Source organism: Callithrix jacchus, chromosome 18 (genome assembly GCF_049354715.1).
Source record: "Callithrix jacchus isolate 240 chromosome 18, calJac240_pri, whole genome shotgun sequence".
Taxonomy (NCBI): Eukaryota; Metazoa; Chordata; class Mammalia; order Primates; family Cebidae; genus Callithrix; species Callithrix jacchus.
In genome coordinates this window covers 13,395,390-13,414,067 of record NC_133519.1, presented here as the reverse complement: position 1 = coordinate 13,414,067, position 18,678 = coordinate 13,395,390, and the positions used below count along the sequence as shown (strand labels likewise).

General features: G+C 43.2%; 2 protein-coding genes across 2 annotated transcripts; both read right to left on the bottom strand.

Moving 5' to 3' along the window:
• Positions 1 to 6,612: 6,612 nt before the first annotated feature.
• Positions 6,613 to 6,909, bottom strand: LOC128930161 (late cornified envelope protein 7A-like). The gene has a single exon (XM_054247955.2). It carries the CDS (start codon positions 6,907 to 6,909, stop codon positions 6,613 to 6,615), a length of 297 nt encoding a protein of 98 aa, XP_054103930.1.
• Positions 6,910 to 16,819: 9,910 nt separating this feature from the next.
• LOC100410653 (late cornified envelope protein 6A) lies at positions 16,820 to 17,541 on the bottom strand. Its single transcript, XM_035279904.3, has one exon. The coding sequence runs from the start codon at positions 17,459 to 17,461 to the stop codon at positions 17,219 to 17,221; it is 243 nt and encodes an 80-aa protein (XP_035135795.3). The 5' UTR covers positions 17,462 to 17,541; the 3' UTR covers positions 16,820 to 17,218.
• Positions 17,542 to 18,678: the final 1,137 nt, after the last annotated feature.

Genomic DNA, 18,678 nt, shown 5'->3' with positions numbered 1-18,678 from the left:
TGTTGTCGTTGTTAACGTTGTTTCCATTTTCAAATGTCTCAGATGAGGCTCCGCGAGGTGTTCCAAGCCACACTGCTGGCTTGTAGACTGGAGGGCCTCATCTCCCCGTGGAGCCTGTGGGCTTCCCGCCACTGCCCTCTTGTGGTGTGGTGCATAGCAACACCTGATACTACACAAAGCACATTTCCGGCCCCCAGGCCTTGCAGAGGGTTTAGCTCTGGTAATTGTTGGTCAGTTCTCATTTAGGCCGACTTTGGTCCCCACAGAAGACACGAGAAGGTGTCCGCCATAACTCAAAGTAGTACCTCTAATTATTGTCCCAACTTAAAAATTTTTTTTTGTTTTCTGTTACATTGTAATTAAAATTTACATGTTAATATGTGTATATAATTCATTAATAAACAAAAGTACACATATTGCTTGCTAATAGAGGCTTGAATAACATTGCACCAGAACTACATTTCCCAAAATTATTTGAACACAATATACATCATATTTTAAATTTAATAATGAAATAATACATTTAACTTTGTTCAAGAAATACAGATAATGCCCCCTTTGTATTATGATTGAGAAAAAAAATGCAAAGGTCTCACAAATGTATCTTCTCAGCAACACATCAAAGCGGAATACATTTGTGAGGTAAAGTTAATAATACTTATTAAGGTTGAATAGTATCTCAAGAATATGCTGATATTGAAAAATAAGATGTATCGGATGGACCAGAAACTCTGCATGCAAATTCCTGACCAAGTTAAAGGTGATGTGTTTCCAGGTCAGATAACTTGTCAGTGACTTCTGGCCTTCTCCGATTAGGCATATTATTTTCTTAAATGCAGATTGCATGCTAAGAATAAAATTAAGATGTGTGATTTTTATCACATTGATACTGACATTGTTTACATTTGTGAAGATACTTGTCACTTGCAATTATTATTTTCACAGAACACCTATTAGCAAAGCATGGACTCTCTAGTGGTCTGTGGGAGACTTCAAGTAGTTTAACAAGTGCAACCATTTGTCTAATAGAATCTTACGTTGAGACCACTGTACATAAACAGACGAGAACTTATTCATTTACTTAAATTTACCTTTTACATTAAAATGTATATCAGCTAGTTGGCCGGGCGCGGTGGCTCAAAGCCTGTAATCCCAGCACTTTGGAAGGCCGAGGTGGATGGATCACGAGGTCAAGAGATCGAGAGACCATCCTGGTTAACATGGTGAAACCCCGTCTCTACTAAAAATACAAAAAATTAGCTGGGCATGGTGGCACGTGCCTGTAATCCCAGCTACTCAGGAGGCTGAGGCAGGAGAATTGCCTGAACCCAGGAGGCATAGGTTGCAGTGAGCCGAGATCGCGCCATTGAACTCCAGCCTGGATAACAAGAGCGAAACTCCGTCTCAAAAGAAAAAAAAAATGTATATCAGCCAGTTAATTAAGAAAAATCGGGTTATTTTGATGAACATACAAACCTCAATTCATGAAATGCAGGTGACAGTTGCAGTGTTATTAATTAGCCTCTCATCCACTCTTTTTCTGTATTTTTTCTTTCTGGTTGGGCTGTACTGGTGAAATAAGAGTTACTTTGCAAATGGTCCTTGGGGCCCCTGCTTGGAGCTGCGCGGATTGTGCGCCTCGCAACCCAGAGAGCACCAGTCACAGCACCAGCTGTCAGACACTTGTCAGGATTTGCTTCTTGCTGTTTGGTTTTCAACAGCTTACTTTCCAATTTCAGCATATTTTGCTATTAGATTAACCTCGATATTTGAAAAAAGAGTTAGGATTTGGAGACAATCAGCAGAAATGTCTGAGAACTGTTCACATTCCTTGATTGAAAAGTGTTTAATGACAAAAGAATTTTTAAAAAGCGACTATGTCAGACAGTGTAAGTGTTGAATAGAGAAATACTTGATACGCTATGACTTGACAAGATTTATGACATTATATAAGGCAATGTAATGTGTTACTCACACATATACAATGTGAGACAACCCTTGTTGCTATTCTTAACATTTTAAGATTCCTCAGTTCTCGACTGTAACCTTTTAAAAGCAATCCAGCCACAGCCAGTAGGAATGGAGGTGGTGAGGAGTGGAAGTGGTGGTGGGAGTGGACAGGGCTCTGCTCACCCTCCTGGGTCCTCCTCAGCACTCACAGCCTGTTTCCTCACTCTGCCTTGATGATGCTGGTCATGCCCTCTGCCTGTTTATCTCAGTCACCAGCAGAAGCTCAGGACTCCCCAATTGCCTGCCATCACCAGGATTCTTCCCTTCCTCATAGGTCTGCACAGTCCCTAATGGGACTTCATCTTCCGTCCTTCTCCAGTGCCCCAAACCCCCGACAGGTCCTCAAGACTCAATGCTGTGCACACACACCAAAATATATATATATATATATATATATATCCTATCAACCAGCTCTTCTCACAAAGCCATCTCCACCTTCTTGCCCAAACTGAAACCTGGGTTCTGCATGGTCCTCTCAGTCTGGCTGTTTGCTTCTTGCCCACGCCTCTATACTCGCTGGGCCAAGGAATGGGCTGGGCACCCGTTACACAACCACTGCTCCTGTTCATCGTGAATCCCCAGGTAAGCATTTGGCACTCTGCTCACTGTTGCTCTATCCAGCACTTTCTGTCATGGTCTTTGGTGATTTTAATATTCACAAAAATGATTCCTTTAATAATTTGCTACATAGTTCTTTGACCTGTGCACCTGTAACTGGTCTGTCTTTCAGCCTAATGTTCATCTATCCTATGTCATGCCAGGCTAGACCAGTCTTTATTATTAACACCTACAACCCTTCTGTAAAATGAGTTTCAAATCGTCCATTTCCCAAACCTCATCTCCTGTATTTCCAACTCACTTGCTCTGGTATCTCAACTCTGAGAAGTCTTTCAGTGTGCTGGGAACTACAATTTTCTTTCTTATATCCTTATTCTATCAGTTTATTTCCTTTTTTTTTTTTTTTAGCAACTAAGATCCAAACACACACATGAGCCTAGGCTTACACAGGTCAAGATGATCAGTGTCACTATATTTCACTTCCACATCTTGTCCCACTGGAAGGTCTTCAGGGGCAATAACACGCATGGAGCGGTGACAACAATGCCTTCCTTCTTCTGGATACCTCCTGAAAGACCTGCCTAAAGCTGTCTTACAGTTAACTTGTTTTATGTCAGTAATGGAGCACACTCTAAAATAATGACAAAAATCCAGTGAATACACAAAACCAGCAACATAGTCATTTAGTATCATTATCAAGAATAATGCACTATACATAATTATACGTGCTGTGCATTCATGCAGCTGGCAGTTGGGTAGGTATATCTGCACCAGCACCGCCACAAACACGTGAGTAATGCCTTGCACTGCGATTCACCACGTCACTCTGTCACTAGGGGATAGGGCTTTTTCAGCTTCTTTATCATCTTATAGGACCACTCTTACATATGCGGCCTGTAATTGACCAAAATGTCATTAGGTGGCACATGACTATATGTTTTTCTCTCGTGTACAATGTGAAACACACTTTAGATATAAGGTAAACGTGTTTTCATTGCCAGATTTTTGACTATACTTTCAAAATTAACATTTAGCTGTTTATCAAGTCAATGTATGTTTTATAGGAAAATGATATTTTTAATTGTCAATAAATAATTGGCATAAAACTTTCTTATGAAATTTTACTGATAAAACATATCAGCAATATAACGTATTCTTAACTATTACAAAAGGTGCATTCTGGTGATTAAAAAAACATAATTACATTGTGTTAGTTATTTCAAGACAGAATCAAATACACATGACATTAATTGTCTATACTTTAATCAATATAGTTATCGCTTGTTGAATACACTTACTGCCAGTAATGCATAATTTATTTTATTTTAATCCTGAACATTCTATTGGGTACAATAGTAATTATTCTTGTAAAATGTTATCTGTGGCCGGGCGCGGTGGCTCACACCTGTAATCCCAGCACTTTGGGAGGCCGAGGTGGGTGGATCACGAGGTCAAGAGATCAAGACCATCCTGGTCAACATGGTGAAACCCCGTCTCTACCAAAAATACAAAAAATTAGCTGGACATGGTGACACGTGCCTGTAATCCCAGCTACTCAGGAGGGTGAGGCAGGAGAATTGCCCGAACCCAGGAGGCGGAGGTTTCGGTGAGCCGAGATCGTGCCATTGCACTCCAGCCTGGGTAACCAGAGCGAAACTCTGCCTCAATTAAAAAAAAAAAGTTATCTGTTTAATCAGTGACAAATTTCTAGTATAGAGTCATTATTTACCTTTACCCAAAATAGGCATTTATAAACATAAAACATATAAGGACAAGAAAATGTATGCTAGATACTAAGATTAGCTTTAGCATGATATTTTTTATATACAGTATAAGATTTATTTGCCAGCTGTTAAAATAATTTATCATGAGCTGTTGATGCACCTGGACTTATCCAGTATTGTGTTTAATGCAATGAGCTGTAATGCAATTTGTGTGAATAAAATTTTACATAACTAGATGTACAAATGGCGGGGTGGATTCTATACACAGTCACACTCCGTAATATTGGGATTTTTGAGTGGGTTAATTCATCATACGTCTTTTCTCTCCAAACTCTTAAACAGTTGAGAAAGAGAATGGTTTAAGACAGAGAGTTTATAAACCAGAGCTTTGGCAAATGTAACTTGTACCGCAATCAAAATGAACTTAATAATATTTATTTCAAAGCCTGAATCTTGGGGCCTGCCTTGGGATGGGATTTGACACACAGAGAGACATCCTTCCAGTAACCAGAGTGAGCACAGCAGAAAAGCAGAGACAAAAGAAGGCAGGTCTCTTGCCATTTCACCGCTCAGATGACTCACCCATTCTGCAGTGGAAAGGGGTGTGAGATGGAAGAGATCCTTTTAAAAATGAGGCTACAGTACAGATAAAAACAACACTTTCCCTTAAATCAATAACTATGATTAAAAAGTTAAAAATATACACAAAGATGTTACACAATTTTTGCTCTGCAATCTACTATTTAGACAATCTACTATTTAGACTAACCAGTTAGACTGACAGCCCAGATGAACATGGAGAGCTGGGTGATATCTCCTATACCTTTCTTATCATGGTCACCTGTTACTTAACGTTTTTGAGTAGGCATTCTGAATATTCTCCAAGGTGTCAACACGCATACACACACACACACACACACACACAAACACACACACACACAAACACACACACACACACACACACACACACAGAAATCTCAAGAACCCCTGAAGAACCTCTCTGGAATCTACTGTTCCTTGTGTCATAGGTTGGAAACCACCGATCTGGAAGTCCTCCTCCTTGGACTGAGCATTGGGATATCAAGGATGGTGGTGAAGTCTGCCTTCATTCTAACCCTCCGAACTCGTAGTGCCCTGGGTGCCCCAGGCCAGCCATGACCTTTAGTAATTGATTTTGGGCCAAGGGACAGCCTGCAACAGTCTCTCTTCTGCTAGGACATACTTAGTGGGTGGCATTCAATGTGTGAGACACTCCTCTACCTGAAATCAGATGTCTCGACAGCATAACCGTGGTTTAGTTATTCTAAGCTGCGGATATGTGCAGTGTCTGGGGTGCTGACCATAACCCTATTTCTTTGTCTCCGCTGACCTGGTAGGCACTGAGTGTCTCAAGATTGCGGCTAAGAGCTATAGCCCTGGAGGATGGGCAGAAGCATTGCTGTGGCCTGTGACCAATGCCTGCTCTTGGGTCTGGAAGGACACTGCTTTAAGAGCAGGCCCTACACCTATGCCATTTGCCTTGTTGAATATAAGAGGGAAAAACCTGAAAAGTGTAGATAGCAACACCAAGGCCAGAAGTCTCCGGGGTATTGTGCTGACTGAACAACGTACAAACTCCCCCCTCATCCTGGCTCCCGTGTGAAGACATGGAGTGAGGGACTCAGTTGAGCTAATATGCTCAAGGAATGTATTTCTCATGGTTTCTGAAACTGAGATCTGAGAAGTACAAGCATTGCTGTACCATCTTCTTCCTGAGCATGAGATTCTCTCAAATAAGAAGGGTCTGGGAAGCAAAATGTCCTCAATAAGTAGAAAGAAAACTCTGTGATGGTGGCACCTGCCACAGCGGCTGTGGAACAGGGTCACTTACATTTTGGAACCTCTCCCTAATCTTCCCTTTTGAATCTGTGCTTTTCACAGCCTTCTCAGATAACTCAGGGTCTACCTTGGTGGGAATTTCCACCTGGCTGGCACTTGTGGGAGTCTGCTTAAATAACTCAGTTTAATGTGAGCTTTTCAGAGCTGAGAATGGGGCATCGACGAACACCCACAAGAAGAGGACATCAGGAAAGATAAGCTTTATTTTAGCACACTGATCATGCTTCAAAAAGCAGACTTTTCTCTTGAATGCAGGTCTCCTTGATCTAGGAACAGAGCCAAGGCCAAGAGGCCTGAGGTTCTCATCAAAAGGGGGAATGAATCACCTATGGAGCTAGGCAACTGAGTTCAGGAGGAAGAGGAAGGAGGAGGGTAAGAGTGAGGGAAGACATCAACTCAGGGCGGGAAGTTGGCTGTTTTTTGGTTCCTGAAAGGTCACAGGTCAGCTGCAGTCCCCAGAGCTATGGCAACGGGAACATCTGGAAGACTCATGCTCACAGCTGTCAGAATGCTGGGGCTGCCCCAGGTAGAATCGCGGAAACCGGAGTGAAACTAGAGAGCAGTGGCCTCCAAAGCCAGAAATACAACAACTGGGAGCACAGCAGGAGGGAGCTGGAGGCGGGCATGGAGCTGGACATGAAGCAGAAGCCTGAGGGGCCTGCAGGGGGCACTTGGGTGGATATTTGGGGAGGCACTTGGCAGGGAGCTGGTACTTCTGCTGATGTTTCTGATAGGACATCTTGGAGAAAGTCCAGTTACTCTAAACAACAATGCAAACATTTCAAAAGCCTAATTAATATCAACCTGGTTTGTACCAACAATTTTTCTGCAGAGCTTGAAATTCTACAGTTGAATATGTGGCTCCAGAAGCCACATGATTCTAGGCAGAGCAGCCCTGCTTTCCTGACACAGGAGAGATTCAGCAGTGAGTAAGTTAGTTTGGTGCCTGGCTTGATTCTCTCAAGAATCCTGACTTCAAAGGCAACAGCTCAGGGCACTGGGTGGACCCCTAAACCTTCAGTTACTTGTTGTCATATCCTCTAATGTATGCATTCTAAAAACCGCATTTCTAACCTGAGTCCGTGGTTACGTCACCTCTCATCGCCACCTCCCTTTTTTTGTTCTTGCCTCATGGGCTGTGCCTTCGGCCCTGCTCTTCAGTCCTGTGTGGCTGTCTCTTGTCCTACAGACCAGCTCCTCTTACCCCTCCCGACTCTGCACGGCCCCGATCTCTGGTTCACTTCACCCCTTCTGGGTTTGCTGCTTCTGAACCACCTCGATGATTGCCATGAATCTGGTCTTCCTGGAATGACCAATTTTCATTCTCTCCAGCCTTAAATGGCTTTTCCCAAAGGAGCTGTCACAGCCCCACTCATCCCCAAACTGCCATCAGATCAGGAAAGACACTCACCTTGGCAAGGGATAGGACTGAGGATACACTGAGTGGAAGCCTTTTATACACACACTGCGCTGAACTCAAGGGAATGAGCCACAGGTGATGTGAAAACTGCTTCCCAACCAGCTGGTTGTGATGACAACTTCCCACATTCCAGTGACTGTCATTCTGTCACTTTGTCACCCTGTGTCACTACCAGATCCCCCAGAGCATCCTTCCTTTTCATAAACCCTCAGTATTTCCATAAAGATTAGAAGATCATGACTTAGAAGGATATTTATAATGACATAGCTTGGGAATTGAAATTAGGGTTTCTGGAGGAATCCAAAGAATGACTGGGCATCTAAAGTCACAGATGTTGGATCGATGCAGGCACTGATCGGGGTGTCTGCAGGTTTTATCAGTAAGATTGGAACCAATAATCTAAGCACACCTGTGCCGCTACTGAGGGCTCAGTGTATTTGATTCAGATACCAAAGTACCTAAAATATTGATCAACAGTGTGACATCATAGAAAGTCCCAGCTGCAGGGTGTTTCAGGTTACTTCCACTCTGCATAGACCAGGAACATACAGCCAGAGGGGGCAAAGGAGGCCTCAAAGTTGTGCAGAGTCTGAACTAGGAGCCATATCTTCCAACTCTCTGGGATCATGAATTTGGGCCCCCATTTCACGGCCCCTTCTTTTGGATTTGCGTGGTACATCCACTAGAATCTGCTTCTCCCCCGCCCACAGGCTTCCTCCTTTCTTCATGCCACTCCCCACCCAGTTCACTTCTCTTAGTGCATTGTTTCAACTACTCGTTTGCCAGTATGATACACTTTCTTTTGTTTCCCGTTTGGCTTGTCACAGCATTTGGCTGGCAAAGCCTCGTCTCTGGCTGTATTCTCCCTGCTATGCCTAGTTGCTATAAAAATGAAAACAGAAACAGACATTTTGGCAGGCTGACACCATCATAAAATCATCATCCACCTTGGCTGGTCCAAAACATGGATTGATGGTCCCCAGATACCCTCCTGTATTCACCATGCACATTCATCATTTTCTTTGCCCTTGAACCTTCCAAACCTTCACCACTGCCTCTGGATAGATGGTCCTGCCTCCACCACACGGAGCAAAGAGCTGCTGTCAAACAGAAAGTGCTTCCGCTTCCCACTCCTAAGTCTTCAAGCCCATTTACATCCGCAGCCATCCTTCATGACTTCCTGTGTTACCGGGGAGGAATGGCCCCTTGTCTTTTCCAACATCTATCCCTACCCCTTTGCTCTGCATTCTTGCATCTTCGACCTCCATTGTATTGCTTCTCCTGTGAAATGCTCCCATGTAACACTTGCTTATATTTGGTTTTCGATATCTATCTTTCTGGATAGAATGAAATCTCAATGTTCGTGGGTTCACTCTTTATCTCCAGTACCTATACAGTATCTGATATAATGCAAGTGCTCAAAAATATTTGTTTAATGAATTAATAGGTGATCTGTGGTTGAGGCAAAGGTCTCTCCTCCTTTCACTCCTTGGGAGAGAGTAGCCCGGGAGGCAAGGTCAGTGGCAGGCCTGTGGGGCAGGTGTGGGAGGCTGCTCCTGGGATCGGGTCAGCAGCAGGAGCTTCGCACTGCCAGTCAGCGCTCTGGTCCTTGCTCTGCTGCTCCCTCTGGGTTTCAGGAGAGGCTGGACCAGATGATCTCAGGTGTATCTTCAAGTAGGTATTTTATTTACGAGCCTCAGAGCTCCACAGAGCTCACACTCAACCCAGGTCTGTATTTCCCAGTCTGATCTTGTCCCTGAACATATTTTATCTGGGATTGGAAATGGCAGTGAATTTGAAGAAGAGGGTGGAGATGATGGCTGGAATGTTGACTATGTCAGGGCGTGAAGTACTAACAGTTGAAACTATGGTGGAGGAACGCCATACAGTTTATTCAGTTTCTCCCACTTGTCAAAGGAAATGACTTACTTAACATCTCGCCTTGATGTGCCAAAGCAGAGTGTAGTGTGTATATGTAATTCTCGCCTAGTTGTGCCTCTTCTGGCTGAGTGTGAGCCACCGAAGCCCAGATCTATAGAGACAGGCAAAATAATGCTCTTTCCCTGCAATATTCTCAACAAAAAATATTAAATATTTTTTTAAATGTTGGAAAACACCATTCTACTGCATTGGTCTAATAACCATCAACGACCTTCTGGTTCAATAATGAAAAATTATTTATCTTGACAGAAACTCCATTTTCATGGTAACTTTTCAAATGCTGCTGTTAAAGAGATTAATTCTTTTATTGAATGACTGATATGTGCAGTTTTGTGAATTCAAAGAAGGTTAAGATGTTTCCTTTGCCTTAGAGAATGGTCCAAGTGAGATGATGTGAGAGAAGGAAAGGTAATTAACATTTATCCTTGACCTAGCATCCATCAAATATGTCATTCGAATTATCACAGTATAATAGGTCCATGGGTGTCTTACTGCCAATCCCATTTTCAGCTTTTTAAAAAAATGAGGCTTGTGGCTCACACCTGCAATCCTAGCACTTTGGGAGGCCGAGGCAGGCAGACCACCTGAGGTCAGGAGTTCAAGACCAACTGGCCAACATGGCAAAACCCTGTCTCTATTAAAAATACAAAAATTAGCCGGGCATGGTGGCGGGCGTCTGTAATCCCAACTATTGAGGAGGCTGAGGCAGGAGAATCACTTGAACCTGGGAGGTGGAGGATGCAGTGAGCAGATATCGTGCCACTGTGCTCCATCCAGCTTAGGGAATAGAGTGAAACTCTGTCTCAAAAAAAAAAAGAAGCTCGGCTGGGCGCGGTGGCTCATGCCTATAATCCCAGCACTTTGGGAGGCTGAGGTGGGTGATCATGAGGTCAAGAGATCGAGACCATCCTGGTCAACAAGGTGAAACCCCATCTCTACTAAAAATACAAAAATTAGCTGGGCATGGTGGTGCGTTCCTGTAGTCCCAGCTACTCGGGAGGCAGAGGCAGAAGAATTGCTTGAACCCAGGAGGTGGAGGTTGCGGTGAGCCAAGATCACGCCATTGCACTCCAGCCTGGGTAACAAGAGCGAAACTACATCTCAAAACAAAAACAAAAACAAAAAACAAAAAAAAGAAGCTCAAAAACGTTATAAAACATATCCATGTCTCAATTCCCAATGCTCTGATTCCGGGTCGCAGACTCTTCCAGTTTCTATGCTGTGTAAGATGTGAAGCCAATGCAGTAGGCAATGGTGGAGGCATGGAGACAGGGCTGGAGAGTGGGCAAAGGCAGAAACTTGTGCTGTCTGGGAGTGCGTCTCTTGGAAGATGAATGGGAGTCAATCAGGGGGTGAAGGGGAAACTGGCATTCTAGCAAAAGGGAAGAAGAATTGACACAGGCACAGAGATGTGGATGAGTTTGTTCTGTTCTGGAAACAGATCGTGGCCATAATATTGGGCGCATAAGAATCAGAGGCGTGATGTTTGCTGGACAGAAAGGAAGGAGAGGCCTAAAACATTAAAAGCTTTACCTGCTGCATTGTGTGATTTTAGCATACATTTATGGCTTCTAAATTACATTTCTTAAAACTCTGTTGCTTAGGATGCTCGCCCATCACCTCTTTTGAGAGCCTCCAGATGGCATGAGCTTCTCTGCCTTTGTGCACTTCCCAGCCCCCCCTCCATAGCCCACTGAGTCAGCTTCATGCCTTCACACAGCATGCAACTGGGAGAATATGGGTCTCAGAATCAGGGCATTGGCATTTGAGCTGTGGATATGTTATTTAACATTTTTTGAACTCATTTAAAAAAAATCTATAAAATGGGATTAACAGTGAGAAACTCATAGAGCTATTGTAATGTGATAATGTAATTAACATATTTGATGAATAGGAGGTTGAGAATAAATTTTAATTCCCATCCCATCAATATGAGGGTTCCAGAAATTTGAGCTCCACTTAAAATACCATTAATCCTTGACTGTTTGGGCTGCCTGGGAAGGAGACCCTTTGCAGACAACAGTGGGGGCCTTGGGCCTACCCCCTGCTGCAATCAGAGTAATTACACCTTTACCTACATCATATATTGGAAACATACGTATGATTTAATGCGAAAACAGGGTGATTCGGCCTTCAAAATTTGACCAGAGACAACGGGGCATCTCTGACCATTTAGACAAGGAAGAAGTATGATCAGATTTACATATTTAAAAGATTGCTAGGATGAGGTGGTCTCAGAGGTCTTGATCTGGTTATCCACCAAGCAGAAGTCTGTGGTGAATGGCCAGCCTGGTGGTTCATTGAGGATCAGAGTTGGACTTGGGGAGCAGCTTTGCTGATGAGCTTCTGGAAAAGGGGAATTGTTGGAAGATGACTGGAAGGTCTTTGCTTGGCCAAGGCCATCTGGGCACAGCTGGTGCATTCCTGGACTCCCGTGCACTTCCCATTCTCATCTGCCCATGCACTTCCTCACCATCCTGCCTGCCTGAGGACTCAAGAATGTTAAGGATTCCCACCTGGCTTGGGTGTGCCCCTTAATAGAAGGGTGAGGTGCCAGCCAAGCTGGCATTGGCATGCAAGAGATTCTTATCAAGCTAATTCCTAAGTGATGAGAGAAAGGAAAACAAGGATTATCCTTCTGCCTGAGCAGTCAACCCTTTGAACCGTCCTCCTGTGGGCCAGAATCTCAGTGGGCAGCGAGCATATGTGGGTGTGATTGGCAGACAGCACTGGGAGAGGATTTACGGTCCTCGCAAGGATGATGGGATTCATACCAGGGGCCACTGAGGGACCAGTGCTTTCTGTGTTTCTCCTGGAGCACAGAGAATGGTCATGACCTATGATCAATAACCTGCCTCGTGGTCCTGTGCCCATCTCAACTAGTGGGTAGAAGAAAGGGGCAATAACTATTCAGTATAACATATTCTCATCACCTCTATTGGGTGGCCTCAAAACAGTCACTCCACCCTATCTGTGTAGTGTGACTAGAGAGGTAGGCCCATCATGTGTAATACGGTGGTTAAAAGAATTAACTGTGCACGAAGAAACCAACAATCAACAGATATTCCATAAGCTGCGATTAAAACTATAAGCATTATTGTTACAGTCCCAGTTACCCTCCAGATGCTGAGCTCTATTCCTTTGGGATTGGGGGAGGCACACCGATATCATCTGGTACCAGCACTCTGGCCCCGCTTTTCCTTAATGTCTCCAGTCGTAGAAAACTCCCTTGGGTAGAAGCATCAGGTCATCCCTGGAGCACAGGCCTAGTCCTGACTCCGACCAGACATGGGCCATTTGCCTCTTCCGGGCCTCAGGCTGTTCATTTGTAAAATGAGTGGGGCTATTTTCATCTTGATCACTGAGGTAATTATGAGATCTCTGTACTTGTGGTTGCTCTAGACCCTATTAGAGCCTGGGTGACTCCCTGATTTATCGTCTCTGGTAGCTTTGCCAAGCCTTCTCCTCTGTAACACATGGAACGATGGCCTCTTTGGATCCGGGACCCCACCCTGGCTTTTTGGTTAACTTCAGCGAATGAAGCAATGGCTAAAACATCTTATCAGGAGCCTGTATTTACACATGTCACCATCAAGTGATGCCTGCTAATCCTAAAATAGGAAGGGATGAAGGATGATCACCTTGCCTGTCATTTGCTTCCGACCCAAGAATATATTTCTAAGTAAGACTATATTTCCAAGATCCCAAGAATGTATTTCTAAATCTCCCAAGAAAGGAGACTTCACTGCCTACAGTGAGAGCTTTCGGACTCCTGTGAAACTTCATGTCTTTTTGCAGATGTTAAAGGAAGATGGGTTCCCCCAACTAAGGTGAGCAGAACAGATCTATGGCTCCACTGCCCTCCTATTCTTGGGGACAGCTGTTCTGTTAACATCTCTGGCTCATCACAACCCCATGCCATTGACCTCTCCATCATTTTCTCCATCGTGCCTAAAGGATGTAACCCAGCTGGACTGTATCTTTCATCCTGCAATTAAACATCTTAAGAGAAAGGGAGGGAAGGTGAATCTCTCTTATCACCATCCTTCACCTCAAAGGGCAGTGTGAGGAGCTGATACCTGAGGGTGTTTCAAAGTCCCTGGGGAGTGCTTCTAAACCTCTAGTGCCGTTTTTTCTTTTAACTTACAGGTTCTTTATTTAGTCTAAACAATACAGCATTTAAAATAACATATGGAATATTAAATATACAAATTTTTCTGTCAAAATAAAGTTTTTTGAATTAAAAGATGTAAAAAATATGTAAGATTTTGAACATTTTTTAAAAGCATAAAGTTACATATATTCCAAATGAAAGGAATTATACCACTTTCCTAGTTTTGTTGTTGCTATAAACATAAAAATTTTTGTATATAGGAAATTTTAAAAGTACATGTATTTCTTTACTGGAGAAAACTTGTGCTGTATATATTTAGCATGTACAGCATACTGTTTTGAAATAACGTGTACATTGTGCAATGACTAAATCAAGCTAATTAGCATGCATTATCTCACATACTTACCATTTTTTTGCGGTGAAAACACTTAATGCATATATATTTGTGTATAGCTCTTATACATAAATTTATATATATGTAGATTTATAGAACATTTTGTATAAAATATAAAATCTGCATTTTTCATTACTTATTACTATAAAACAAACTACAATGGACATATCGTATTAAAACAAAGCCATATTCAAGCCATATAAAAAAGGTCCTCTTGGCTGGGCACGGTGGCTCACGTCTGTGATCCCAGCACTTTGGGAGGCCAAGGTGGGTGGATCATCCGAGGTCAGGAGCTGCAGACCAGCCTGGCCAACATAGCGAAACCCCATCTCTACTAAAAATACAAAAAACTAGCCAGGTGTGGTGGCAGGCGCCTGTAATCCCAGCTCCTTGGTAAGCTGAGGCAGGAGAATCGCTTGAACCTGGGAGGTGAAGGTTGCAGTGAACTGAGATCGTGCCATTGAACTCCACCCTGGGCAACAGAGCCAGACTCCTTCTTAAAATCAAAGGCACTATTAATATTGACATTTCTGATGTACAGACATATTATAGGAATTGTGAATAGTCAAATACAGACTTTATAAAGAAAAACAATAATTAAATCATTAGTTTATTTTTCAGGGTAGTAATTTTGAAATCAATTTGACACAGACTAATCAGTGTATCTATAGAATAATGCACTGGTTGAACACTTAGCACAGGGAATCCAAGTACTTACTAGAGAAAGCCGAATAGGCCAAAATAGTAAGTAATATTCTTGTCAAAGAAAAATAGTTTCTGTAAAACATTTTTAAAAACCATCATTTGGTAAATGCTTTCAATAAAGAGCAGAAATGCAATGTCGAAAAAAAGATGTTCTTACACATCGAGCTTTACATAATCAACTCAACATTGAGATTTTGTGTTTTTTCCTAGGGAAAAATGGGATTCTTTTCAAAAATCTCTCACACAAATATATTGAACATTCAAAATGATTATTTAAAAATCTATCAGCTAGATACAAAATTTCAAACAGTGGTATATCAATATTCATAAGATATTGCTTCATAACATATAAATTACTCTTTTACCCTATAAAGGAGGCATCTAAACTTTTTTTAAACTACGGATTTTGTGACGGTAAGTAGGTGGATACTGATCAAGTCTCCCCGGAAGTGTTTCTTCTCACAAAGTGGACTTTCCCACTACAAACTGGGCAGTCCTTGAACGCCGTACTCACCTTTGCTCTCAAATGAAAGAAATCCCTGCCACCATATTTCATTTCTTAAGTAGAGTAATTTTAATCGCTCCCAAAATGCAGTCTTGCTGAAGAGTCTGAAAACGTCTTCATAGTTTTACTAACTCTAGAATTACAATTCTAAAAACTTATTCTAAGAAAATTAAGAATGATTATAAATGGGAATGATTATTTTAAATACAATGGACAGCAAGTTCAGAAACAACATCAAAGCCTAGTGTTGGAGATCGGTTATGTAGACCACAATGTGTTAGTGGATATCATGCGTAAGTAGAGTTGATCCATGTTTACTAGCATGGAAGAGTATTGACAATCACTCTTGCTCAATTTTACCATTTACTTAATAGTAAAAAAAAAGTAGGTTATAAAATACTCTGAAATGAACCCATTTTGTGATGTTTAAAGGTTTACAAATACAGCTATGAAATGATTAGCCATGATTATTTTTAGGTGATAGGATTTTAGGTTGGTCTTAGTCGTCTTCTGTAAGCTTATCTCCATTAACAAATCTTTATACAAGTGTGTGTCATTTGTTTAATGAGAAAAAGCATGCATATGAAATTATAATTATATATAATCATGATGCATATCTGCATAGACATGTGTCTATTCACAAAGGTAACATCATGTCCCAGCAATGAAGAGAATTACTAAGCTCTGGAAACGAGAATTCTACATACTGGATATTACAGGTTGAAATTCTATTCTGAGCCTGGTAGATATAATCTACTGGTTTGGGTACTTTGTTAAAAAGTTAAATGCTTTCAATGTCCCACCAAAAATGTCGATCAGCAACAATATTTATATAAGCTTATATTTATATGCATCATAGCTGAGCTTCAAGTTCCCTTTCAGGCCTGTGTATTTTATGTCATGCTCCCCTCATCTCAGACTACCAGACCCTGGGCTTGGGCCCAGACTTTTCCCAGAGGCACGATCTTCTGGTAGCTGATGTTTAATACCTAAAGCTGGTAAGAATTATCATAGAGACTTGGGGTTACGAACTGTGCGACATCTCTCATCTTACACCTGGCACTCCAGCCACATTGAAATTCACACCATTGGCAAGTACCGCCCTTGTTATGCATCTGTTTATGCTGGATCTTCCACCTGGATGATCTTTCCTCCTCACTCCACCTCTAAGCACCAAGGTCTGCTATCTTTAGAGGTCTTATTTCAGTGCTTCCTGCCCCAGGTTGTCTCTTCTTCCCACTCCCAAGTGGGATAGTCTCTTTCCTTCCAAGGCCTGGGAAACCACCTTTGATCTACACCATCAAACGGATCTCCTCTCTCTGCTGTCTTTGACCTGATGTACTTTTTAAATTCCTGTTTTCAGTTTTTCTGAACACAAATTGAGAGATAAAAATAAGTTAATTGGCTTAAAATGATATTAATTAATCCACATGTTTCTATCTGGAGTGTCCACTGCATCTCCTACTGGATTATAGGCTTTCTAGAGCGGGGACAGATTTCCCACTTACATCTGTAAACACAGAGGCCAGTACACAGTAGGTGCTCAATACATGTTTATTGAATTGTCATCTTTGGTGCTAGAATTATGCAAAGACATAGGTTGACGGCTATGAGGCTGTTTGAAACTGGGACATAAATCCCAAAGCACCTGCTTTTTAAAAATCCCATCAGCTGTCTTAGGAGGAAGGAGGAGAAGCAGCATCCACCTGAGTTGAGGTGGGGGTCTCAGCACAACTGAGCAGCGGTCTTAACAACTCACAGTAAAGCAGCTTTATTGTTGCTGAGCTGAAGGGGCGAGTGGAAGAGAGCAGTAGTAGCGAGGCTCAGCCCAGTTCTAGCCTCTGTAGAACTGGGGATCGGGAAGTGTTTCTCAGCCCAAATGGGAGGTGGAGGGCCTGGCTTTCCAAGGGGGAATTAGCACCCAAAGCTGGGGTAAAGCAACTGCACCTGTGCCTCAGCTCTTCTGGACTCAGTCGCCAAGGCACTCTTCCTCTTTGCAGTGGTAGGTCGTGCCCCCACTGAGGCAGCGCGGCTTTCGACGAGCCCTCCTAGGCTTCTGAACCTCAGGCCTTCGGGAACTGGAATGACAGCCTTCTGGATGGGGAGCACCACCAGGAGTCAGGCAGGGAGCCAGGCAGGGGTTTGAGCACTGGGGAGGGGAGCACTGGGGATCATTTGGAGGCTTCCAAGATTGCTGCTTCTGCTGTGACATTGCTGGGCTACCAAGTGAAATCTGGAAGGAAACTAGTTCTGTCAGGGACCAGGCAGCGTGGGCTTCTGCTTCTCTCCCCCACAAGCTGGAGCTGTCAAAAATAGAGAGCAGCATTTGCAAATCCACTGAAGTCCATCTCAGGAGGAGAAAAACGACTCGAAAGGACTAAGTATCTGGGGAGTAAATCTTCCCAGGGGGCTCACTTACTAACAACCATGTTACTGATACGTTTCCTCTAAAAAAAAAAAAAGACAAGTTGTACCTAGTTGAGCTGACAGTTTACTTTCCCCAGGCCAGTGTCCACCTGGTCAAAGGGAGCCAAGTCTTCGCTCTTTCTTTCCCTAGTCTTATTCTGTCCCCAGACGCCTAAGTCTGACTGTCCCTTCTCCACCTTTCTGACCTTCTAATTTCTATGGCTTTCTCCCGTGATAGAGGATTTGGTCCTTTATTTTTCAGGGACCTATTTCTCTTCCCCTCTTTCTACCCAAGCATCTCCTGCCTAATTTTTCAGCTCCCTTGGAAGAGAAATGACAAGAGATCCGGGCTGCCTTAGCAGCAGTTGAGCTACATCCAAGTGTCTCTTCATCCGGAAGTAGCCTTACCCTGGAGGAAGACGTGTGGACAAGCTAGCCCAGGAGGAGTCTGGAGGCCTTGTGTTGTGTTGCCAGGAAGTAAGAGGCTCTTTTATATATCCCCCACTTGAATCCTCCAGGCCACATGTTATTCGAGGACAGCCGGGGAGTGGATGATTGATCTGGATATTTCACAATTCCCAGTGCTAGATTCCTCAGCGACATGTAGCTGGGAAGTGATTCAAAGGCATCTGCAGGTGGATGAGGGAGCAGAAGGCTGGGGCCTTGAGATTGGCCTGCCTACAGGAGGATACACTGGCCAAGTCTGGATGACATCCGTTGGGGCTGGGTGGGTCGGAGCTGCTGTTGAATTCTGTGTAGAACTGGAGGGAAAAATCAGATTCAACATCCCCCAGGGTCTGAGGAAGACCCTCCTTGTCTACCCCACCCATCATCCATGACTGCCAGCATCCCAGTCCGTGCCATCACCTCCATGGAGATTGGCCCAGTGCCCCTCCCACGTTTGAGTCCTGCATCCTCCCAACTTTCTAGATACATCTCTGTCTTTAGCATTGCGTTGGGTCACGTGACCAAGACACATATCCTGTCTTGTCTATTAAACTGTTATTTGACGAAAGGACCTTG

Bases quoted from the DNA above. Each gene is read 5' to 3' on its own strand.
- LOC128930161 (XM_054247955.2), bottom strand. From the start codon at position 6,909: ATGTCCTATCAGAAACATCAGCAGAAGTACCAGCTCCCTGCCAAGTGC.
- LOC100410653 (XM_035279904.3), bottom strand. From the start codon at position 17,461: ATGTCACAGCAGAAGCAGCAATCTTGGAAGCCTCCAAATGATCCCCAG.